The 18,466-nt window shown below is 48.5% G+C and overlaps 1 protein-coding gene across 3 annotated transcripts; it reads right to left on the reverse strand.

The window, feature by feature from the left end:
* Positions 1-2,900: 2,900 nt before the first annotated feature.
* On the reverse strand, positions 2,901-15,230 carry DLL4 (delta like canonical Notch ligand 4). Of its 3 annotated transcripts, none has more exons than XM_039705216.1 (11): positions 13,859-15,228; positions 13,469-13,732; positions 12,965-13,022; positions 12,075-12,344; positions 11,334-11,394; positions 11,095-11,225; positions 9,548-9,717; positions 8,227-8,446; positions 7,066-7,774; positions 6,205-6,313; positions 2,901-4,769 (listed from the first exon to the last, which is right to left on the reverse strand). In XM_039705216.1, the coding sequence occupies exons 1-11, from the start codon at positions 13,910-13,912 to the stop codon at positions 4,764-4,766; spliced, it is 2,052 nt and encodes a 683-aa protein (XP_039561150.1). In that variant the 5' UTR covers positions 13,913-15,228; the 3' UTR covers positions 2,901-4,763. The 3 variants fall into 3 exon arrangements, with proteins under 3 accessions (XP_039561150.1, XP_039561148.1, XP_039561147.1); XM_039705214.1 differs by lacking the exon at positions 2,901-4,769 and having other exon boundaries at positions 5,953-6,313; positions 13,859-14,383; positions 14,537-15,230; XM_039705213.1 differs by lacking the exon at positions 2,901-4,769 and having other exon boundaries at positions 5,953-6,313; positions 13,859-15,230.
* Between the last annotated feature and the right edge of the window lie 3,236 nt (positions 15,231-18,466).

Consider the following 18,466-nt stretch of genomic DNA (forward strand, 5'->3'; position numbering starts at 1 on the left):
ATGAAAGAAAAGACTGAGGAGCGCTGAAAATACCTGATACGTGTTTTTTCAGAGATAATTTCATCTGTTGGACTAGGTGGCTGCAATTGCACAATAACTAATTTACTCTTCCTCAGCAGATCTTTCAAGGCTGAAAGCTGGTCAAGTCTTGTGCGTGTCCTGTATCAACCCCAAGTTCTACAAGCACCCCTCACCTACATTAACCTCAGCAAACTCTGTGCCCTGTGCTGTGTCCTGCTGCATGTTGTGTCAGCACCAGTGGGTGCTATAGCTACGGGTATACCCCGGCATCTGCCTCCCTTCATCGGCAGAGTCGTCAAAGAAGAAAGTGATGCAGAGCTGGAGCTGAACATGAAACAACTCCGGGAAAGCAGTGCCAGAGGAAGTACCCCTCTCACTCATTCCAGCTCCACAGTTACTTAGACTGAAGGGCTCTGCGTGGCTGTGGAAAAGTTTTTAACAGGTGCTAATACAAGGAAACATGAAAGAGTTCCTCAGAGTCTGTTCTTAAAATTGTTGTTTTGTCACATAGCTTTCAAGTGAATTTGTGCAGCCTTTTAAAACTGAATGCCAAGTTTAGCTGCAGTCCTTGAGCCAAATCCATAATCTTACCATAGTTATTGCAAATTATGCTGAAAGCAATAAATTGTACAGTTTGGTCTGAGAAGTCTATAAGCTTGTCAAGAGCTTGTTAAGAAAAAAGGCCCTGCTTATCACAATATTTTGGCCCTGACATGGTCTGTGGTCCTCAAGAGGAATCCCTGAAACTGAGGTTGAGGAGTCTTTACAGCCAGAAGGATCTCAGCTCCTCCTGGTGAATTCCCACACTGTGGCTCAGAGATGTACTCACCTGGGGGAGCCAGGCTGCTGAGCAGCCAGAGCACAGTGGCCCTCGGTGAGGAAGGTTTTGGCCAAAGATGTGGGTTAAATCCAGGTCGTGTTATGTGTTCAGCTAACTTTCCTGTGGTTTCTTTGGCAAGGACTTGGGGATGTGCACACGTGCAGGGATTCACATATGCTTTCCATGTCCCCCCGTGTGGAAGCAGGCACTGCTCCTGTTTTTCCTGTGTAGGATCTGTGATCTATTCTGGTAGCTGCATCGTGCAGTGCTGCCTCCAGTAAATATCCACAGATTTCCTTGTAAGATGATGCTTTTTTTTTTCCCCCTCTCTTCTGTGTGGATACACAAAGGCATGTGTTGTACCTGCTTTACCCCATGGGATCTACATAATCAGGTCCACAGGTTTTAATGGATTTCAACTCTTTTCTGTCTATGGGTACAGTTTCCTGTCATGTTTTGAGCAGGAAGAGCTGAGTCTTTTTTGGTCTTAGCATTCCTGCTTGCCTAGGCATTGGGAAGAGTTCTCTGTCTATTTTCCTGTTTGATTTTTGTGTGTGTTTTGTTTTAAGCAGGACAGAGTGCATGTGTGTATGTAATCCATGTGCTCAATTAAGAGAGGCATCTGTTGGGTTTATTTCACATTGCCGAGGAAGGACTGCAAGCAGGGAGCATCTGCTCAGCTTTTTGTCAATGGCTTGTTTTTCATAATTTGCTCTACAGGGTGAATGTTTGGGGAGGGGGAGGTGGCTTTTTATTTCTGAGTTTCGTCTTAAATTTATTTTTATGGTAGCTGGGGAAATTGGCTGGGATTTGAAAGTTAATTTTGCTGTGAAAAGGTCTAAAGAGGGAGAAACAAAACCATCCAAAGTAAACAGTATTTATGTAACCCTAATAACACACTCAGAGGGACCCTTATAAATCGTTATTTGCAGTACTTTAATGACTTATTTTTAATGACGTAAAAGGAATTTGTTATGGCTTTTTAAATGTCACTGGGATTTTTAATTTTTTTTTTTTTTTAAAGAAATTAGCAAATTTTGCTTAGATTTTATTTTGGGGAAAGATAGGAAAGGCATCCAATATTCAGATGATTTTTTGGCACTTTTTTGGCACTTTTTGGCAACAACAAAACCCCCTGATTTTAAAATAGAGCAGCAGTAGTTTCCTGTTCTTTTAGTTTTGCTTTTGTGCACTCGGATCTTGGCTGTATTGCACCTAGCTGATTTAGTGAGAGACTTAATTGCCTGTAAGTGTATGTGCTTCAAAGGCTACTAAACCTGCTGGGAGTATTTATACAAGTGTGCTTTTTACACTTTTTTTTTTTTTGGTGGAAATGTCCTCCAAAAGGGCTGTAGAGGATAATGACTTTGTGATGCCCCGGGAGGACACAGCTGCTGATGTAGTGCAGGGAACTCGGGAGGAGAAAGCCTGAAACTCCCCCTAATCCCACAAGTGAAAGACAAATCTTACCCCTTGCAATCAAACAGACAAGGATACAATCTTACTTGTGTAGGTGTAGATGCTGTACCACAGCAACCTGCAGACAAGATATGGATCTTATTAAAAGTGTTTAAAGAAATAGGATTAAAAAAGATGGTAATAGTGTTTTGTTCTGTAAGTGAACCCCAAGACAAGGCATTTATTAAGCCACTTTGAAATGGTATTAAATCTGCATCTTTTGTGTCATGAATTGTCAGGGGAGAGGAAGAGTGAAGCATTAATAAAAATAACTTTCCCGACAGTTCAGTCCCACACATAGCAAGAGAATGTGTGTATATACATACGTGTGTGTATATCTGTAATTTAAATATTATCTACCACTATATAAATATCTATAACATTTCAAAATGTCAAATGAATGCCACTCAGCTAAACAACTTTGTTGACAGGTCTTAACATTAAAACTTTTTTTTATAAAAAGCAGCTGACATCAGTTGGTGTGAAAAATGTAAATGTAGGGACCAGGCAGGCGAGGTTACTTCTGGGAGGCTTTGCTAACTTTGGCTGTCACAGAATAACATGTGTAAAAGGACAAACCACAACAAACTTTGTAGTAGCAGGAAAGTATTTTCATTGCTTGAAAAAAAAAAATAAAATTCAAACTTTGTCATCACATTAAAAACATTACATGAGAAGTAATAAACATATTTACACTTCTGTTTTGATTATAAATATACATTATATACAAAATAATGTTATAAAACGTAGAAAGTTCAGTGCTTCTGATTTTTTTTAAATTACTGAAATACTAGTCTTCAAAATAAACTACAAACAGACAAACTAAAACCCATATTATTGATTTCTGAAGGTCATCTTCAAAATGGTCCTACGTGGTCAGAGCAGAAGGTCAGTAGTGGGCAATATGAAGGGGTCTTGTCTGCACAGTTCAAGGGAGCAGATGGGCTAGTCCAACAGGCTTTGCAAGGGCAGGAATATCGCTGTCAGAGAGATAGCACAGTCCAGGTTTCCTCTAAGAGATCTTGTTTCTCCCTCCTCATTCTGCCCCTTGCCCTGGTCTCATTCATGAGTGTCACGGCACTTTCCACGGGGGTGTCCAGTATTAGTGCTGTAAATATGTATAGAAGGAAGGAGCTTCTGCCCGCCTCTGCTTGCCAGGGACAGACACAGCACATTTCCCATGTAGCACTGGGTGGGTATGAAAGAAACAGCATGAGCCTAAAACCTTCTAACTTTAATCTCCACCTGTCTTGGCAGAGGGCATCTCAGTGGGTGCTTCACTACTGGGCATTTAGAACCGGGATGAAGAACAAGAGTTGGAGTTTTGCAACCAGATGGAGAAATGGTGGTGGGGGGGGGGGGGGGAGTAAGTGGGTTGTGTCACACTGCTGCTGCTTCTTCAGAAAGTAGCAGCTGCAATTTTGAGACTATTTGTAGTAAAAGGTGGCACCTAATTCAGAAACACTACATAAACCCCTGAATTTGTGTCAAAATAAGGCAGGGGGAAGAGAATGAGGAAGGAGAAGAAAAGAAGTAATGTCTATTCACAATCACTGGTAGTGCAAAGGGCATGAAAACAGCTGAGACAGCTCAGCACATAAAGGTTCTAGGAGCTGATTGATTTTAAACGCATTTGTAAGGCCTTACATAGAGCTGGGATCACCTCCTCCCTATCAGTGGGGACGAGGCAGTACACATTCCTTATCACAACTTCCCCAAAAATCATGTTCCACATCGTGGCTTGAGTCAATCAGTTCTCCAAAGCATCACCAAATGAGTTGACGTGTAAATTCAGTTTTCTTCTTTCCTCCTCCTCTCACCCCTTACACAGTCTCCAGTACATGCAGCAGGAGAGAGGAGATGCAAATGGATGTTTAGCAGGAAGTATCAACCACCTCTGCCCAGTACTGTTCAGGTAACTGCAAAAAGAGCAGTCAAGTTTCTGTTTGGGCTTTTTAGATTCTCTTGACACATTATAGGCACTTTTAAACCCAGAAAAAATTGAGACCTCATTTATACTGTATCCATTATCTGCATAGCAATGTGTCTTGCTTCGCACCTTCCATGGCAGCATCTGTGACAGTTATGTGCCTCCTTATCTACCAGCACCTCCCATAACCAGAGTTCTGGAAAGCCAGGGGTCTGTCCATGAGGAACTGGCCTCAGCATCTTTTAAAACACAACATTTTTAACCTCTCTCTTCCCTCTGCCTCCCCTTTTCAATAGCAAATGAGATTTCTGGTATCAAACTTCAAACAAGGGCAGTAAGAACAAAAAGGTGTATTGCATCTTTCAGTAAATTCACAGTCTGTCCAGTTCACTCAGTTCCATCCTCCGCCTGAGAGCAGCAAGTTGCATGTAATTAAAAACAGTCCAATCCAGTTCTGAATTGTAAACAATGCAGCAGGAACGTCCATCTACTGGCATCATCAAATCTGAGGTGCAAATGGTCTGATCTTCAGTCTTATACCTGTCAGGATATAAAATAACACCAGGAATGAGAAGGAATCACAGCATACAGAGTAGTGCAGAACTAACAAACTATAATTCAGCTACGTCAAAGCAAAGCAATTGAAGCCAAATATTACCACAGTTTAACTCTCAGGGCTTAACGTTTTCAGTTGGGTCCAGAGGCAAAGAATCGCCAGCAAAAAAAAATAAAATTGTCATCTGTGTAATGAGTGGCCTCTCTACCTGGTCTGAGGGGGGGGAATGCTTACAAACCTGGGTGCTTAACATTAGGGATCTGTACAAAAGTACATGGTATAGTTAAATAGCTTATGTTCGGAAGCATTAAGCCTGAATGGTGTGCAGAGAAATTCTAGAAGTTGTCATTCTGAAAACAGAAACATTTCTGGAGATGCCTGATATAAATTTGGGAGCCTAGCTGTGGTCAGCAAAATCTTTGAAGATACAGAATTTAGGTTGCTTAATGGGAATGAAGCGTCTAGCTGTCATTTGTATCTCTGAATCCTTTCACTTAGTCTTAAACTTTTAATATTGTTGGTTGACTTGTGTTCCAGCTTGCTTTCAAGGGGAAATCTGATATCCACCTTGGAAAGGGAGACTGAATCCTGCAGATCTGACTTAACAGATCACTGCTGTATGGCACAACAAGCTTCTCTTTCCTACAGGCTGAAATTAGTCCTAAAGATGACTACACTGAAGAAGGCAGGTATTGGTTACAGTCAAATTGCCTTTAACTTCCACTGAGACTTTTTCCAAAAGGCTCGCAGTTCTTCAGGAACTATTTGGTTCCCTAATATCTGCTTTTCAAGGTCTTTAAAAGTTCAGTGTTGGGCCTTTCTTCTTTTTGAGTATACAGATTTTCAATATAACATAAAAATCCAGATGTTTTTATCAATAACAGCATTAACTTCTGCTAGAGAGTATTTAGCTGGAGCTTAAATGCTAAGAGGTTGAAATTACCTTAGAACAGACTTCCTAAATGGCTGTTATGCCTATCCACTAACACATCCTGTTACCTTCCATCTTCAGCTAGAAATCTATAGCTTTGCCTGTTTCCACAGAACAAAGATTATCCATTGTAGTCAGAGGAAAAAACATGGCTTTACATCAATGGGCCTAAGAATGATTATTATTTCCATTTTTTTCTGACCACCTATTTAAGAGGAAATAATCCTACAATGTGCTGAATTTTTATGGGCTGATGTTCTGTGTATTCATCTACCACTGACTTATCTATGCCCAAAACCTCTGGTTTAATAAAGTCAGAGTGGTTTATTTTTTTTATTTTCCTCACTGTATGTTCTGTGTGGGCCACAGAAGAGGAGAGGAAAATGCTGGAAGCACCAGATCCCTGGAAATAAAGGAACCTTCTCACAAAGGACAATTTACCCTTTTACCTTGTGAATTTATGCCTGTCCACCTCTGTACTTGCTTACCTCTGTGGCTATGATGCACTCATTCCTTTCTTCTGTTATCACAAAGACGGACTGGTACATTGAATCCCTCGGAGAGCATATCGCTGATATTCTGCATTCTGGCTTTTCACTAAGGCAGGGCAGAGAAAAAAGAACATTAGCTGATTACTGACAAGCCTGACTCTCAAAATCTACCATGAATATGGAGCGGTGGAAGGAGATAGCCATGAAGGTGTGGAAGGGAAGTGCATGGGATCAAGTTTCACACATTCTGTGTCTGTTGGGATATTATGCTAGAGAAGTGGAAATAAGGAACAGTGAGAGTCTTCCTACGCTCCTGCCATGTCCAGCCTAACAGAGGGTTCCTCAGAGCCCTCGGGCTAACAACCACACACAGATCCCAGACAAGACCTTCAGCACATGAGTCAGAAGATTGATAAGCCACTGAACACCCGCCCTTCTCTCCTTTTGGAAAAGAGTAGTTGTTTTCACTCCATCATTCTTCTCAGTAAGCAGATCATCCTGCCTTCTTACAAAGTGTAATACTTATTTTTAATCACTGTATGCCTTTCCTGTTGTTCCTCCAAGATCTACTAAGGGAGGAAAGATACTTCTTATTTTCACCACTGGCCTAGCCACTCTGGGTTCCTTCACTGTATCCATACCAGCAGCACCCTGCACAAACACTCAAATTAATTGACTTAGCTAAGGATAGCTCTTGGTTGTGACACACGTACTCCAGTATGAAGACTCCTGGCTTTGATCTGGTTTGTTTTGTATATTATCTGCTTGAGGTTTCTTTTTCCCTTATATTCTCACCTACTTCTAGACTGATATGAAGAGTGGCTTTAAGAAGGACTATAATAAAAACTGCATTCTCACCTGTGTAGTCGGAGGGGAGACTTCTCTCCTAAACACTTTTCACTTTTGTAGTATTTATCTTCCGGTGTCCCTCTACTTGTCAGGTCTTTTACCAGATTGTAGTCCAGTTTGTGGTTCTTGGGTTTGTAGTTTGATTTCTCCAGCCCACAGTCCACTTCAAGGTCTTTATTTTTATTGGTGTTTTTTAGCTGGGAAGCTGGAATGAGATTGTCCTTCTGGAAGTCAGACAGGTTGTTCATTGTCTCCAACTCCTGCTCTGGGTGCATCCTCATCTGCCTGATGACCATTGCTATCATGCAGAACAGTATGAGCAAAGCCACCAGGCCCACCCCCATGGATATAGCAATCCAGGGGACTGGTTTGGGAGGAAGTGTAACGGGCACTGAATAAACTGGCAATTCACAGCGGTTGCCCATGAAGCCAGAAGGACAGTAGCAAACAAAGTTGGCACTATAAAGTCCACTGTAGCATGTGCCTCCATTCTCACATGGCCCAGAAGCACATTCATCTCTGGTTTTGATGTCACAGTTCCTGCCACTGTAGCCTGGCATGCATGTGCAGGTGTAATCGTTGATCAGATCATGACAAGTTCCCCCATTGGAACACGGGTTTCTGGCACAATCGTTGATGTTTATCTCACATTTCTGACCAGAGAAACCAGCCCGGCAGCGGCACACACGAATCTGCCCAAGGTAAAAGCAACTACCATCTGAGGGGAAAAAAGTGAAATAAAAATTAGTTTGCAATGCACTTCACTTAGAAATCTAAACCCTTCTCTGCTTAGCATGTTATACTACGTCAAGGAAAGAGAGGTTATTTTACAAAACAACCACACATCTAAAAGTTCATTCTACTTTACCTAATTGTATCACTGCGCCTTAAAATTATGCCCCTTCTAAATATGCAATAGAGTTAATTTAATTTAATTCTGCCATCTTCCCCACCATATAATAAACCTCACACATTGTTTTGTTGCATAGAAAACGCCAGTGAAAGTCCCACCCCAGCAAGAGACTAAAATTAGGGTGGATGTGGAATAGAGCGGGGGAGAGGGACTATGTTCTAGAGAAAGAGTAGAGGTCAGATTGGATTTCTATCACTTCCGCACTGAAAAGCACAAATGAGTCAGGGTCATGAGATATTTTTGATAAAAAGACTCACCATTTGCACACGGGTTGCTTGTGCACCTGTCTACTTTTTTTTCACAGTTTGAGCCCGTGAAGCCGAAAGGGCACACGCAAGTGTAGCTGGCCCCCTGCTCCTTTTCCAAGCATGTGCCACCGTTGAAGCACGGAGAATCTATACACGTCAGAGCGCTGTGCTCACAGTGAGTGCCATAGTAGCCAGGGGGGCACAGGCAGTGATAACCGTTCTCCATATCCTGCAAAACACAACATTAGGCCACTGTTATTTCATGGAAAGGAATGATAGCTCCCCGCACGCTTAGTTCTGGTCAGCAGCAGAACTCATCCACAGCCTGATGTGGATGAGGACATCAGGAGAGTAAACAACTGCAGGCTGGACTGTGAGGGACAGAGCTGTGGATCAGCTGTACTCAGTGCACAGGAATGATTGTGCAGCTACCCACACAGAGTAGATGCTGTTGTGTGGAGCACACAGGCAGCTACACAAAAGCATTGCTAACACCACTACTGTCCAATGGGATCCAGAGGTCTTCCCAGATGTCTTCCCAGAGCAGTATGTGTTGACCTCACAGCTGTGATGAGGCCATTTATGCTCAGTGTGAGAGCCCTTTTTTATTTCACAAGGGTTTAAGTTGCTTTGGCTTGCCTAACTGCCACCACTTAAATCATAACAAACTGTTTCTTCTTTCCAAGGGCTATATGTCCAAGGCCTTGGGAGAAGAGAGGTAGGGTCTTGTGCTTTAATCTAAAAATTGCACTGGCCTTAATCTAAACATGTGTCAGATTACATTTGATATCTAAAATCAATCAGCCTTTACCAATCCATCATTGGTAAGAATCAATCATTAACTGGATCCAAAAACAGGCTGAAAAACTAAACTACGAGAATCCAAAAGTGTGGAATTCTGTTTTACAGAAAGTTTCAACTGATTACCCCCATATTGTTTCACACTATCCTCTCACTTTCTATAGCAGAAAGCAAAATTTTATTTGCTGTTAAAATACAGACTTAGTGCATTTCTGCATGAACAGTGGCTTGAGAAGCTTATTTTTAACAGATCTGCTCCCTCATCAACCATGGATCTTGCCAAGCTCTCATAATGGCTGCCACAGAAACCCAAGGATCAGTTGACCAGCTCTAATCTAGATGATACATCTCCTCCTGTAACAGACTTCCTCCCCCGACACCTCTCGGCAAGGGTTCAGTATGATAGTTGTGAGCGTCAGTAATGAACCTGCGTCCTATCGAATTCCCATTATGTTGTTACAGAAGCATGGCTGGAAAGGTACACCAGGGCTTGCTTCACACAAAAGCTTTACATTTAAAATGCCCCCACCGTGCAACTGCCGCCGTTCCGACAGGGATTGCTGTCGCACTCGCTGATCTCGTGCTCGCAGTCGACGCCGGTGAAGCCGGGTTTGCACGCACACGTGTAGCTGCCCTGGCCGGTGTTCATGCAAGTGGCTCCATTTTTGCACGGCCTGTGGTGAGTGCAGTAGTTCAGATCTGCAAAGACACCAGGAGTTAGGAGAGCACGTCTTTGACAGCTGGGAAATGACATACATACAGAAAGGCTGTAGTCAGGAAAAAGACAGAATTTCCAATGAAGCATTTCGTTTTGGTATCGATGGGAATACTGGAGATTGTTATCTGGGTTATTATCAGTCATAATCAGATTACCATCTATCACTTGAGCTTGAATTCTGAGAGAGCTGGCAAAAAATATAACTTTCTTAGTGTTTTGGAATATTCTCCCTTTTTTGTGGACATAAAACTGTTAGTTGCAATGGGATTTAGGTACCAAACTGGAAAATGTACTTCATAAGCATGTGTTCTCCAAATCACACACTACAGCACTATGGACACTTCATGTACAGCATGTTACACACTAAAAGAGTGAGCCCCATCTTTAAAAGGTGTGCTCTGAGGCACATTCTAGAAAGGCAGGGAGGAAAAACAAAAGATGTTTTGGCTTTGAGATTTAAACAAGCACTAGAAATCTTTTATTGTTTATTTGCTCTTTTGTTATGGATGTTAGTAGATTAAACTGTCAAATGCCCTGCCAAGCTTGACGGTTTTATTTTTTTTCCTTTAAATTTGAGACAGAGGTTAAGCATAAGTTCATAGGACGTAAGTAAGAAAAGCTTTATTATCTCTATAAATACTATAGAGTAATTTGAATGCAACTGGTTAATAGATAACTATAAGCAGAAAAAAAACCTACAACTTTACTTTTCCTGCTTAATTCAGCCTTCACCATCTTAATCCTATAACTGTTCTGGAAACACTTAGCCTGCTTTGAGCACTTAATGATCTCAGTGCCAGCAGTGCATATATGGCCTTGAGGACATGACTGCTCAGCTGGCTACGGTTCAGTGATTCAGTGGGTTGAATAGGTGGAAGTGGTCTGGTGTACCTTAAAATGGAACCTGTACTTTTCATTCTTGCTTACATGATTTTTCTCTCATGCTCCAGACTTATCACATGAGTTAACTTCCTTGTATGCAAAATAAGGAAGGCCCAAATTATGGTGTTTACTGCTGCTGGAAACTATTTAGTAAACTCTTATATTTGTACAAGAAATAAGTTAAACTTAGCTTGATCAGGCAGAAAACTTGTCTGTTCAACACTTATCCAGATTGTTAGGTCTTTCTCCAAGAGAAACTTCTTTTGCAAGAGAAAAACTGCAGCTACCAAAAAGGTTTCCTTGCTTTCAAATGAAATTACTGCAAGGACTGGTATGTAAGGCTGCAGTGCTACAAACCGATGCCTGTGAAGATGTACCTTGGGGAAATTTAATTCCAGATCCAGTGGGTCAGATTCCTTAGTGTAGTACTAAGGAGTACCCAGCCTAGAGCTGTAAGTGCAAGCTTCAGAACTAACCTTGGTCACAGAAGAGGCCGCCCCATCCTTCATCACATATGCACTGCCATTGTGTTTTACAAGTCCCGTGGCGGCAGCCTATATGGGGAATGCATTCATCGCAGTAGCGGCCTTGCCAGCCAGGACGGCAGCTAAAAGAAAAGTCCAATTAAAACATTAATGACACGGAGAAGAGTTTAAGTTTCTATTACAAGGTGACGTTTTAACTGATGTTCAGACTGCATTTGCCATCTACTCACATGCACTCGCCAGGCTTGTTGCAATATCCATTCTGTTCGGTACACCCAGCCAGACAGATGGCTGTGAAGAGAACATAAAAAAGCATAAATGTTTAGGTAAATACACATGGCGATACAGAATACACTTTTAAAGGGTAAAAAGCTTTTAAAAACACTTTTAAAAGAGTTTTACACTTTCAAAGCTTTGTTTTAAAACTTCTTGGTACGGGGAGTTCTGGGACAGGAGGAAGTGAACAGGGAGAGCCAACACTTGACAAGTTGTCCTTTAGTTTTTCTGTTTATGCAACAAACATGAACTCTTGCAACTCTTGCTAGAAAAGCAGCAAGAGAAAGCTGCTTTGGCTTGTGCTAATGAAAGGCTGAAAAAACCCAATGATACCCTGAGCTCAGAGTAAAGGTCCCCACTATCACACTGCAACACCCGTCTCATGTCCTCTGGCTGCAGGAATGGCTGGTGGCAGACTTTGTGCGAGTAAGCTGCTACCCTTTTACCTTGCAACAGCTACTGCTATTCAGGGCTATCAGCCAAGGTCCCTTTCCTGCCGGCTCGCTCTTTGCTGCTAAGGCTCGCAGAGGTGCAGCACAGCGTTGGGTGGCTGCAGCCAAAGGGGCCAAAGTCCTCAGCGAGCAACTTGGCCTCTCCAGACAGGGAGTGGAGAGGTCGGTGTGAAAGCACGGAAAGGAGGCCCCCGTGAGCTGCCGAGCCGCGCCGCCCCCCGCCCGGCTGCCCTTGGCACTCACGCTCGGTGCAGTACTCGCCGGCCCAGCCGGGCAGGCAGGCCAGGCTCCCGTCCGCCGCGCACACGTAGTGCCCGAAGCGGTCGTCGCGGCGCTTGCAGAGGCGGGAGCAGCTCTCGCCGTAGTAGTTCTCGCTGCAGACCACGCGGTAGGAGTAGCGCAGCTTGGTCAGCGGGCCCTGATGCACGTCCTGCGACCAGTCCTCGCCCACCGACAGCGACCGCTGGATCGACATCTGGCTGATGAGCCACTCCTGCGGCGGCGGCCGGGAGCCTGCGGGACAGCGGGAGCGGGTCAGCGGCGCTGAGCCCGCCGCGGGACACCCCGCTCGCACACACACACACACACACACACACACACACACACACACACACACACATACATATATGTGTACATGTACACGGGCACGCGTGTGGGTGTTGGTGCATGCAAGGGTACAAAAAGGTGGCCAGCAGGGTGTGCGAACCCGGGCCAAAGGGACTCAGCCGAGGGGCCTGTGAAAGGAGGGCTGCTGTGAAATATCCTTTTCCTCTCCTCTCAGAAAAACATCCCAAAGCCATTATTCCTTTCCAAAGGGCGGAATTCGAGCAAGGTGTAAAATACAGGAAAAGGCGGACGGGGCTTGCTGGCAGGCTCCCGGCTTTCTCACCGCAGCCCGCCTCGCTTTCCCACGCCAAAAATAAACCGGAGGAAACGCAATTGTGTTGGAGATTAGGCCGGGGCAGAATCAAAGCGGCCCCTGATGGCTATCGTTGGGGGACCGGCTCCTGATGGTGGGATAAAGCCGGGCCCGGAGTTATGGCATAAACAGCTGACCGGGGGGGCCGGGGCGCGGGACGGGCCTGAGGGCGCTCCCGCCGCGCGGGCGCCCCCTGCCGGCGCGCGGCATTCACCTTCCGGCAGGTAGTTGTCGGGCGCGTGCCAGGCCTGGATGATCAGGGAGAAGGTTCCCTGCGGGAGAGAATCCAGCGTCAGCCCCGCACCCCGCCGCACAGCCCGGCCGAGCCGAGCCGAGCAGCGCCCCACCGCGCCACCGCACACCGGCCTGCCCGGCCCTGCCCTGCCCCGCATCTGCGCTCTCTCCCCGCGGCTACACACTTCCCTCCTTCCCTCCCTCCCACAGACCACGGATACGCATCCCCACTCCAAGCCCACCAGCCCCTTGCTTTATTTCTCTTAATAACATTAGTTATCCCAAGTGCTTCTGATCTGGATGAGCTTTTTCATTGCGCTTTTTAATTAATATTTTTAAGGAAGTTCTGGAAGTAAATCTAAAAGCAAAAGTAGTTTGTTTACATTACAGGTCATCAGCCCGCCGCTGCTAGCCTGCTCTTGCCACCCTCCTGCCCCACCATCAAAATCATTTAAGTACTTTAAGGTTTAAAGTAGAATCTCACCGGCCACGTGAAGTTAAAGGGGAGCTTAATGGGACTGTCAAATCTCTCTGTATCCTTGATGCTGAAGGAGTTTATTCCCAGAACCGGGGTGATGATGCTGCCGAAAGTGCAGGAGCCCGGGGAAACCACTGCCTGAAAATGCTTCAAACAAACGCGAAAGAAGGTCCTGCAGTGGGGGGAGCAGGGCTTCCCGCTGGCCAGAGACGCGTGGCTATTCACGAATTCGTGTAGCTCCAGCTGGAAGACGCCGGAGCCGGACACCCTCTGCACAAAGGGGAGACACACAAAATAGCCAAATCAGACCTTACCCGGCTTTGCCATGCAAACTTCCTTCCATCACCCACTTTACATTTCGCGAACCCTTTTTTTTGTGTGTGTGTGTGCGATTACCTGCTGCAAAATCGTTAACAGAAACGTCAAGCCAAAGATGCGCAAAGCTGTCATCCTTGTGTTATTCGAGCTCCCAGTTCTTAGTGGGTTTAGTTTTCCTTCTGTATTCCTCAAATGGACCAAGCAAGCGCTTCTTGGTCGAATGAGAAAAGAGAGGCGTCACGGCGATTCTCCGGGAGCAACCTGCCCTTCCAAATATTCCCCGAGCACCAGTAGAAATCGGAAGGTAAAATCCAGGTGTCGATCCGTCCCCTTTTGGGAATTAATCCTGCAGCCAGCCGCCGACCTCTGATCGCTGTCGTCGCCTTTATAAACTCCAAAGCCGGGTGGGTTTGGTGAGAGACGCGGAGGGGAGTGCTTAGTGTGGAACCGCTCCTCCTTTAACCGGTGCTAACAGCGCTCAGTAAATGGAAAACTTGCTTCGCTTCGAGCTGTTTATATAGTTGCCTCGCATCCTCACAAGCTCATTATGTAAACTGTCAGTCAGACTCACGGGCGATCCCTCCCCTTTTCCATCTTTCCTTTCTGGAAAAAAGAACCAAATGTTGCGGAGAGCCCTCATATCCCGAATTAATACCCTGCTGCCGCCGCCGCCGCCGCTGCTGCCGCGCTGCCCGCCGAGGAGCCGAGCTGATTACGAACGAGCCGAGCATCTGTTGAGATATTTACGGCGCTCACCCTGGGAGAGAGAGTTCCCTCGAAAATCAGACGCCTCTCCACAGGGCAGCTTTCTACGGCGGCCGAACAATAGAGGATGAAATGTTTCAAAAATACGCTCGTTAGTTAGTTAGTTAGTTAGTTAGTTAGTTAGCTCGTTCCCGTTGCCCTCCACCCCACAGCTCCACGCGTGTCCCCCTGCCCGGCCGTGTCCCGGCCGTGTCCCGGCGGCGCGGTGCCCGGCCGGCGGGCAGGAGCTGCCCTGCCCGGCGGGGGCTGGCCCCGGCTAGAAACCAAAAGTAAAACGCTGTTTGCCCGGCAGGCGGGCACCCGGGGCGGCTGCCGGGGCGCAGCGCCCGGCTCTGGGGGCCCGTGCCCCGTTCCTGAGCCCGGCTAACGGAGCCCACCGAGGGAGGGCTGGGCATGGCTGGGGAGCGGCACGGCGGGGATCGACGGGCGCTCGTCGCCCTTCCGAATTCGGTGGCGAACGAGCGCTCCTGCGAGGTGCCCGGGGTCGGCAGCAGGGACGGAGCTGGGTTTTCCCCAGGCTGTCCCGGCTCCGAGAAACGCGGGCAAGGGGAAAACTCGGGCGCCTGCAGGCAAGCGGGGCGGGAGCGGGGCCGCGGGCCGTGTCTGGCCGCCTGGCCGCGGCCGGGTTGCGGTCTGGCGTGTGCCATAAAGCCCTTGGCCTGATTGCAGCGTGCGCTTATTGTTGGGTCGCGTGTCCCTCATTAAAGCCAAGCACAGAGAAGGCCTTTCATGTGGCTTTTTATTTCAGCTTGTTAAATGGATGGGAGGCCGGAGTGGGGGAGGGAAGGAGGGAGGGAGAGATAAACCCTCAGCTGTATGGTAATGAGGTCTTGCCACCTTTCTGCCAGCGCCCGGCGCGCCAGGCTGCGGGCCTCCGCGGCGTGGGTCACCTGGGGAGCAACGCGGGGCGAGAGCGCTGCTGTCCCCTCCGCCCCGCTGCTCTCCCAAAGGGTCTGTTCTCGCGGCGTTACCCCCCCACCACGAGTCCTTTGGGGGGAGATAAGGAAAACCGGGGGTCGGGATCGTTTGGAGGCGAGGCAGCATGGGGAGGGCACACTTCAGCCAAACTTCCCAGGCCGTGGCGCTCCCTCGTAGGTTTAAAGCGGCTGCTCTCCCTGGGGAGCGGCTGTGGCCCGGCATGTGGTCAGGGTCCAAGCGCCCCAGGTGTCACCGGGAGGGCCGAGGGAGGGAGCTGGGGAACACGACTCGGCTTGGCAGAGAAAGCGTGGGGAAAGCCACGGGCACCGCCGCCGTGGATTGGCTTGGGCAGAGGCGCAGGTTGGAAATCGGAGTCGCCACCAAAAGAGGATTAAAACTTCTCCCGGTGCCCACTGTGCCTGTGAAAGCCGAAGCCGGGAGGCACAGACTCTGGCACTGTCGGGGGACTGCACCCTCGGCCGGGCACCCTCGGCTTGGCTCCGTCCCGAGTAGCCCGGCTGTCGCCCGGGGTACGTGTCTGTGCGGACGGGAGCCGGGCCCGTGGTGGAGATAAACCGCGAGGCAGAGAGGCACAGGCGAGGAGCTCTTTTGTCTCGGCCTCGTAAACAAGTGGGAAGGAGGAATGTGTCGCCGCTGATGAACTCGGAATTTTGCAGCGATCCACCCCGCCAGATCCCGGCTTTACCAGCAGCAGCGTCAACTGTCAAAATCAAATCTGATGCTAATAGCTTCGGTACTAAATAAAATGAGAGGCCAGATAACATCAGTGCTTGATAAATGGTAATGAGTGTCTAACCTAGGGGAACAGAAGGGCTGTGGGGCTCTTTAATTCAGTATTGAAAGGCTAGCTGGGTACTGCAGGCTCTAGCAGATGTTAGTATGTGTGTGTTTTGATTTTTGACTTGTATTGGACGTTTATTAGGCTAACCAGAGCCACCCCACGCATGGCCACTTGGTCCAGGCACCATCTGGCACAAGCAGGGCGGCGTGCAAGAATAGGGCCTTGCTTTGGTGCTGAGGATCCACAGGCAGCATCTACCATATGGACCCGGAGCTAATGTAGGTTAAAGCAAGACAAGCTCATCTCTGCTTTTCACAGCTCTGCCAAAACTCTCTGCCATCCTGGCGGAGCGCACCTTGGCGGCTGGAGCAGAACTGCCACCTCTGCCTTCCCCCAGGTGTGACAAAAGGGGAGCAAGCCCCCCAAGCTCTCCTCAACCTGCTCAACCCCTCCTGGGTGGCCACTGTTTTTGGAGTCAAGCTTTGCACCTAGCTCTGCTTGTTCCCAGCAGGAGCACGAGTCGCTCCAGCTCCCCACGTATCGTCCCCCCCCAAAACCAAGTATTTTCAGGAGATCGAGTGAGTGGCACAAAACAGACGCTAAATCCTTCTCGAAACTCCAGACCATTATTTTGATTGCAGCTATAAAAAGAGTTCGTAATAAAATAATAACAGGGGAATATAATAAACCACCTGCTGCATGTTGACACACACGCACAGGGAGTTCAGATTAAAAAAAAAAAAAAAAAAAGTTGTTTCACTAATAGCATCAAACAGCTGAGCCTGAAAGTCGGCCGAGAGCAGATTAGAAGCACAACTCCTGCAAACTCTTTCCTGTGCCCAACACGCCATCCTGGGTCACTTGGAGAGCAACAGCCCAGCCACCTCCCCGAAGATCCTCGGCTCAGTTCGAGGGGTGCCTGTCCTCGGGACGGGGGCAGAGCCCGCAGTGCCCCCGGCTTTGCCAAGGCGCCTGTCGGGATGCTGGGCACTGACCGGACCGGACATACCCGGTGGTCGCTGCCTCCCCGTCCATTCCACCCTGCTCCCTCTCTCTCCAGCTCACTTACTCGAGGTCAGGGCGCTTTCTTCCCCTCTTTCGCGCCCCATTTGCTGCCGGTTTATCTCCAGCCTGGCCCGGCTCAGCATACGCGTGGCCGGGCCAAACGCATCTCGCTAACGAGACAACGTTAATTAATTCCGGGCGGGTGAAAGTTGCCAGCCTGCCCAAGCCATCCCTCCCCCCGAGGCCTCGTGCCAGGCTGCCCTCCTCCGTTCCCGGGGGAGCGTCCAGCGCTACCCCACCCGCGGGATGTGCCCGAGCCCCCCGCCCCCGGCCGCGCGTGTCCTTGCTGCTCTCAGGCTGCCGAACGCCGGGAAAGGGGCTGCTCGCTATCGCCCGCACAGACGCAGCCAGCAGCACCTGCATGGCGACCCTCAGCCCCGCTTTTCTCTTTTCCTGAAGGCTCCATGCTTTCTAACCTGCCCGCCTCACCCAGGGGGGAGCGCTCCCGCGGGGAGCGGCTCTGGGCGTGAGCGGCTCCCGGTAACGCTGCTCCACCATGCGCTTTCTGCGCGGCTTCTGCTGGGCCGCCTTTGAGGTCCTGGAGACACAGAGCACCCGTGCCTACGGCCTGCCTGATGCCTGATGCAGCGCTGCCACCCGCGTTTTTGGAATGGGTCACGCCCGAGGCTGTCCCTGCCTGCCCTGTGCCCCAGGTGTCCCAGGCTGTCCCCTAAAGCAGCATGAAGCCACAGCCGGGCTGACCTGGCTTCCTGGCCGGGTCAAGCTTAGTTGGGGGCGTCTTGCGTTTTCGCCTTCCCTGTGCCCGGAGCGGTGCGGACGCCCGAGGGCACGGCTGCTCACGCCCCCCCCTGCCCTCCGTGCCAGCCGCTGCCACCCACCTCCCTTCTCCGCACTCCTTTGGGAGCGGACCGCGGGGCGCGGAGCTGCGCACTCGCGCCTCGGAGCCCTTTAGTCACCTTTCCCGGGAGCCGACCCCCGAAGCAGAGACCCCTCGCAACTCCAGAGCCCCGCCGGCTGCCCTACACTTGTTCAAATTTATCATAACAGTTTTGTCGGGCAGTGCAGCATCCCTAGCGCCTGTACGGGCGCGGTGCGGTGTTTTACTGTGCACCTTGCGCGCTTTTCTCGGGAGCGTTCCTGCTTCCCTGCTCTGCGGTTTGTTTCGGGGCTGGCCT

Source organism: Passer montanus, unplaced genomic scaffold (genome assembly GCF_014805655.1).
Source record: "Passer montanus isolate IOZ18808 unplaced genomic scaffold, ASM1480565v1 scaffold18, whole genome shotgun sequence".
In the NCBI taxonomy this organism is placed as follows: domain Eukaryota; kingdom Metazoa; phylum Chordata; class Aves; order Passeriformes; family Passeridae; genus Passer; species Passer montanus.

Coding starts and splice junctions, on each gene's coding strand:
- DLL4 (XM_039705214.1), bottom strand. CDS start 13,912: ATGACAGCTTTGCGCATCTTTGGCTTGACGTTTCTGTTAACGATTTTG. Junction 13,733..13,858: donor TGTTAACGATTTTGCAGCAG/GTAATCGCACAC, acceptor CCCTTTGTGCAG/AGGGTGTCCGGCTCCGGCGT. Junction 8,447..9,547: donor GGAACGGCGGCAGTTGCACG/GTGGGGGCATTT, acceptor TGTGTTTTGCAG/GATATGGAGAACGGTTATCA.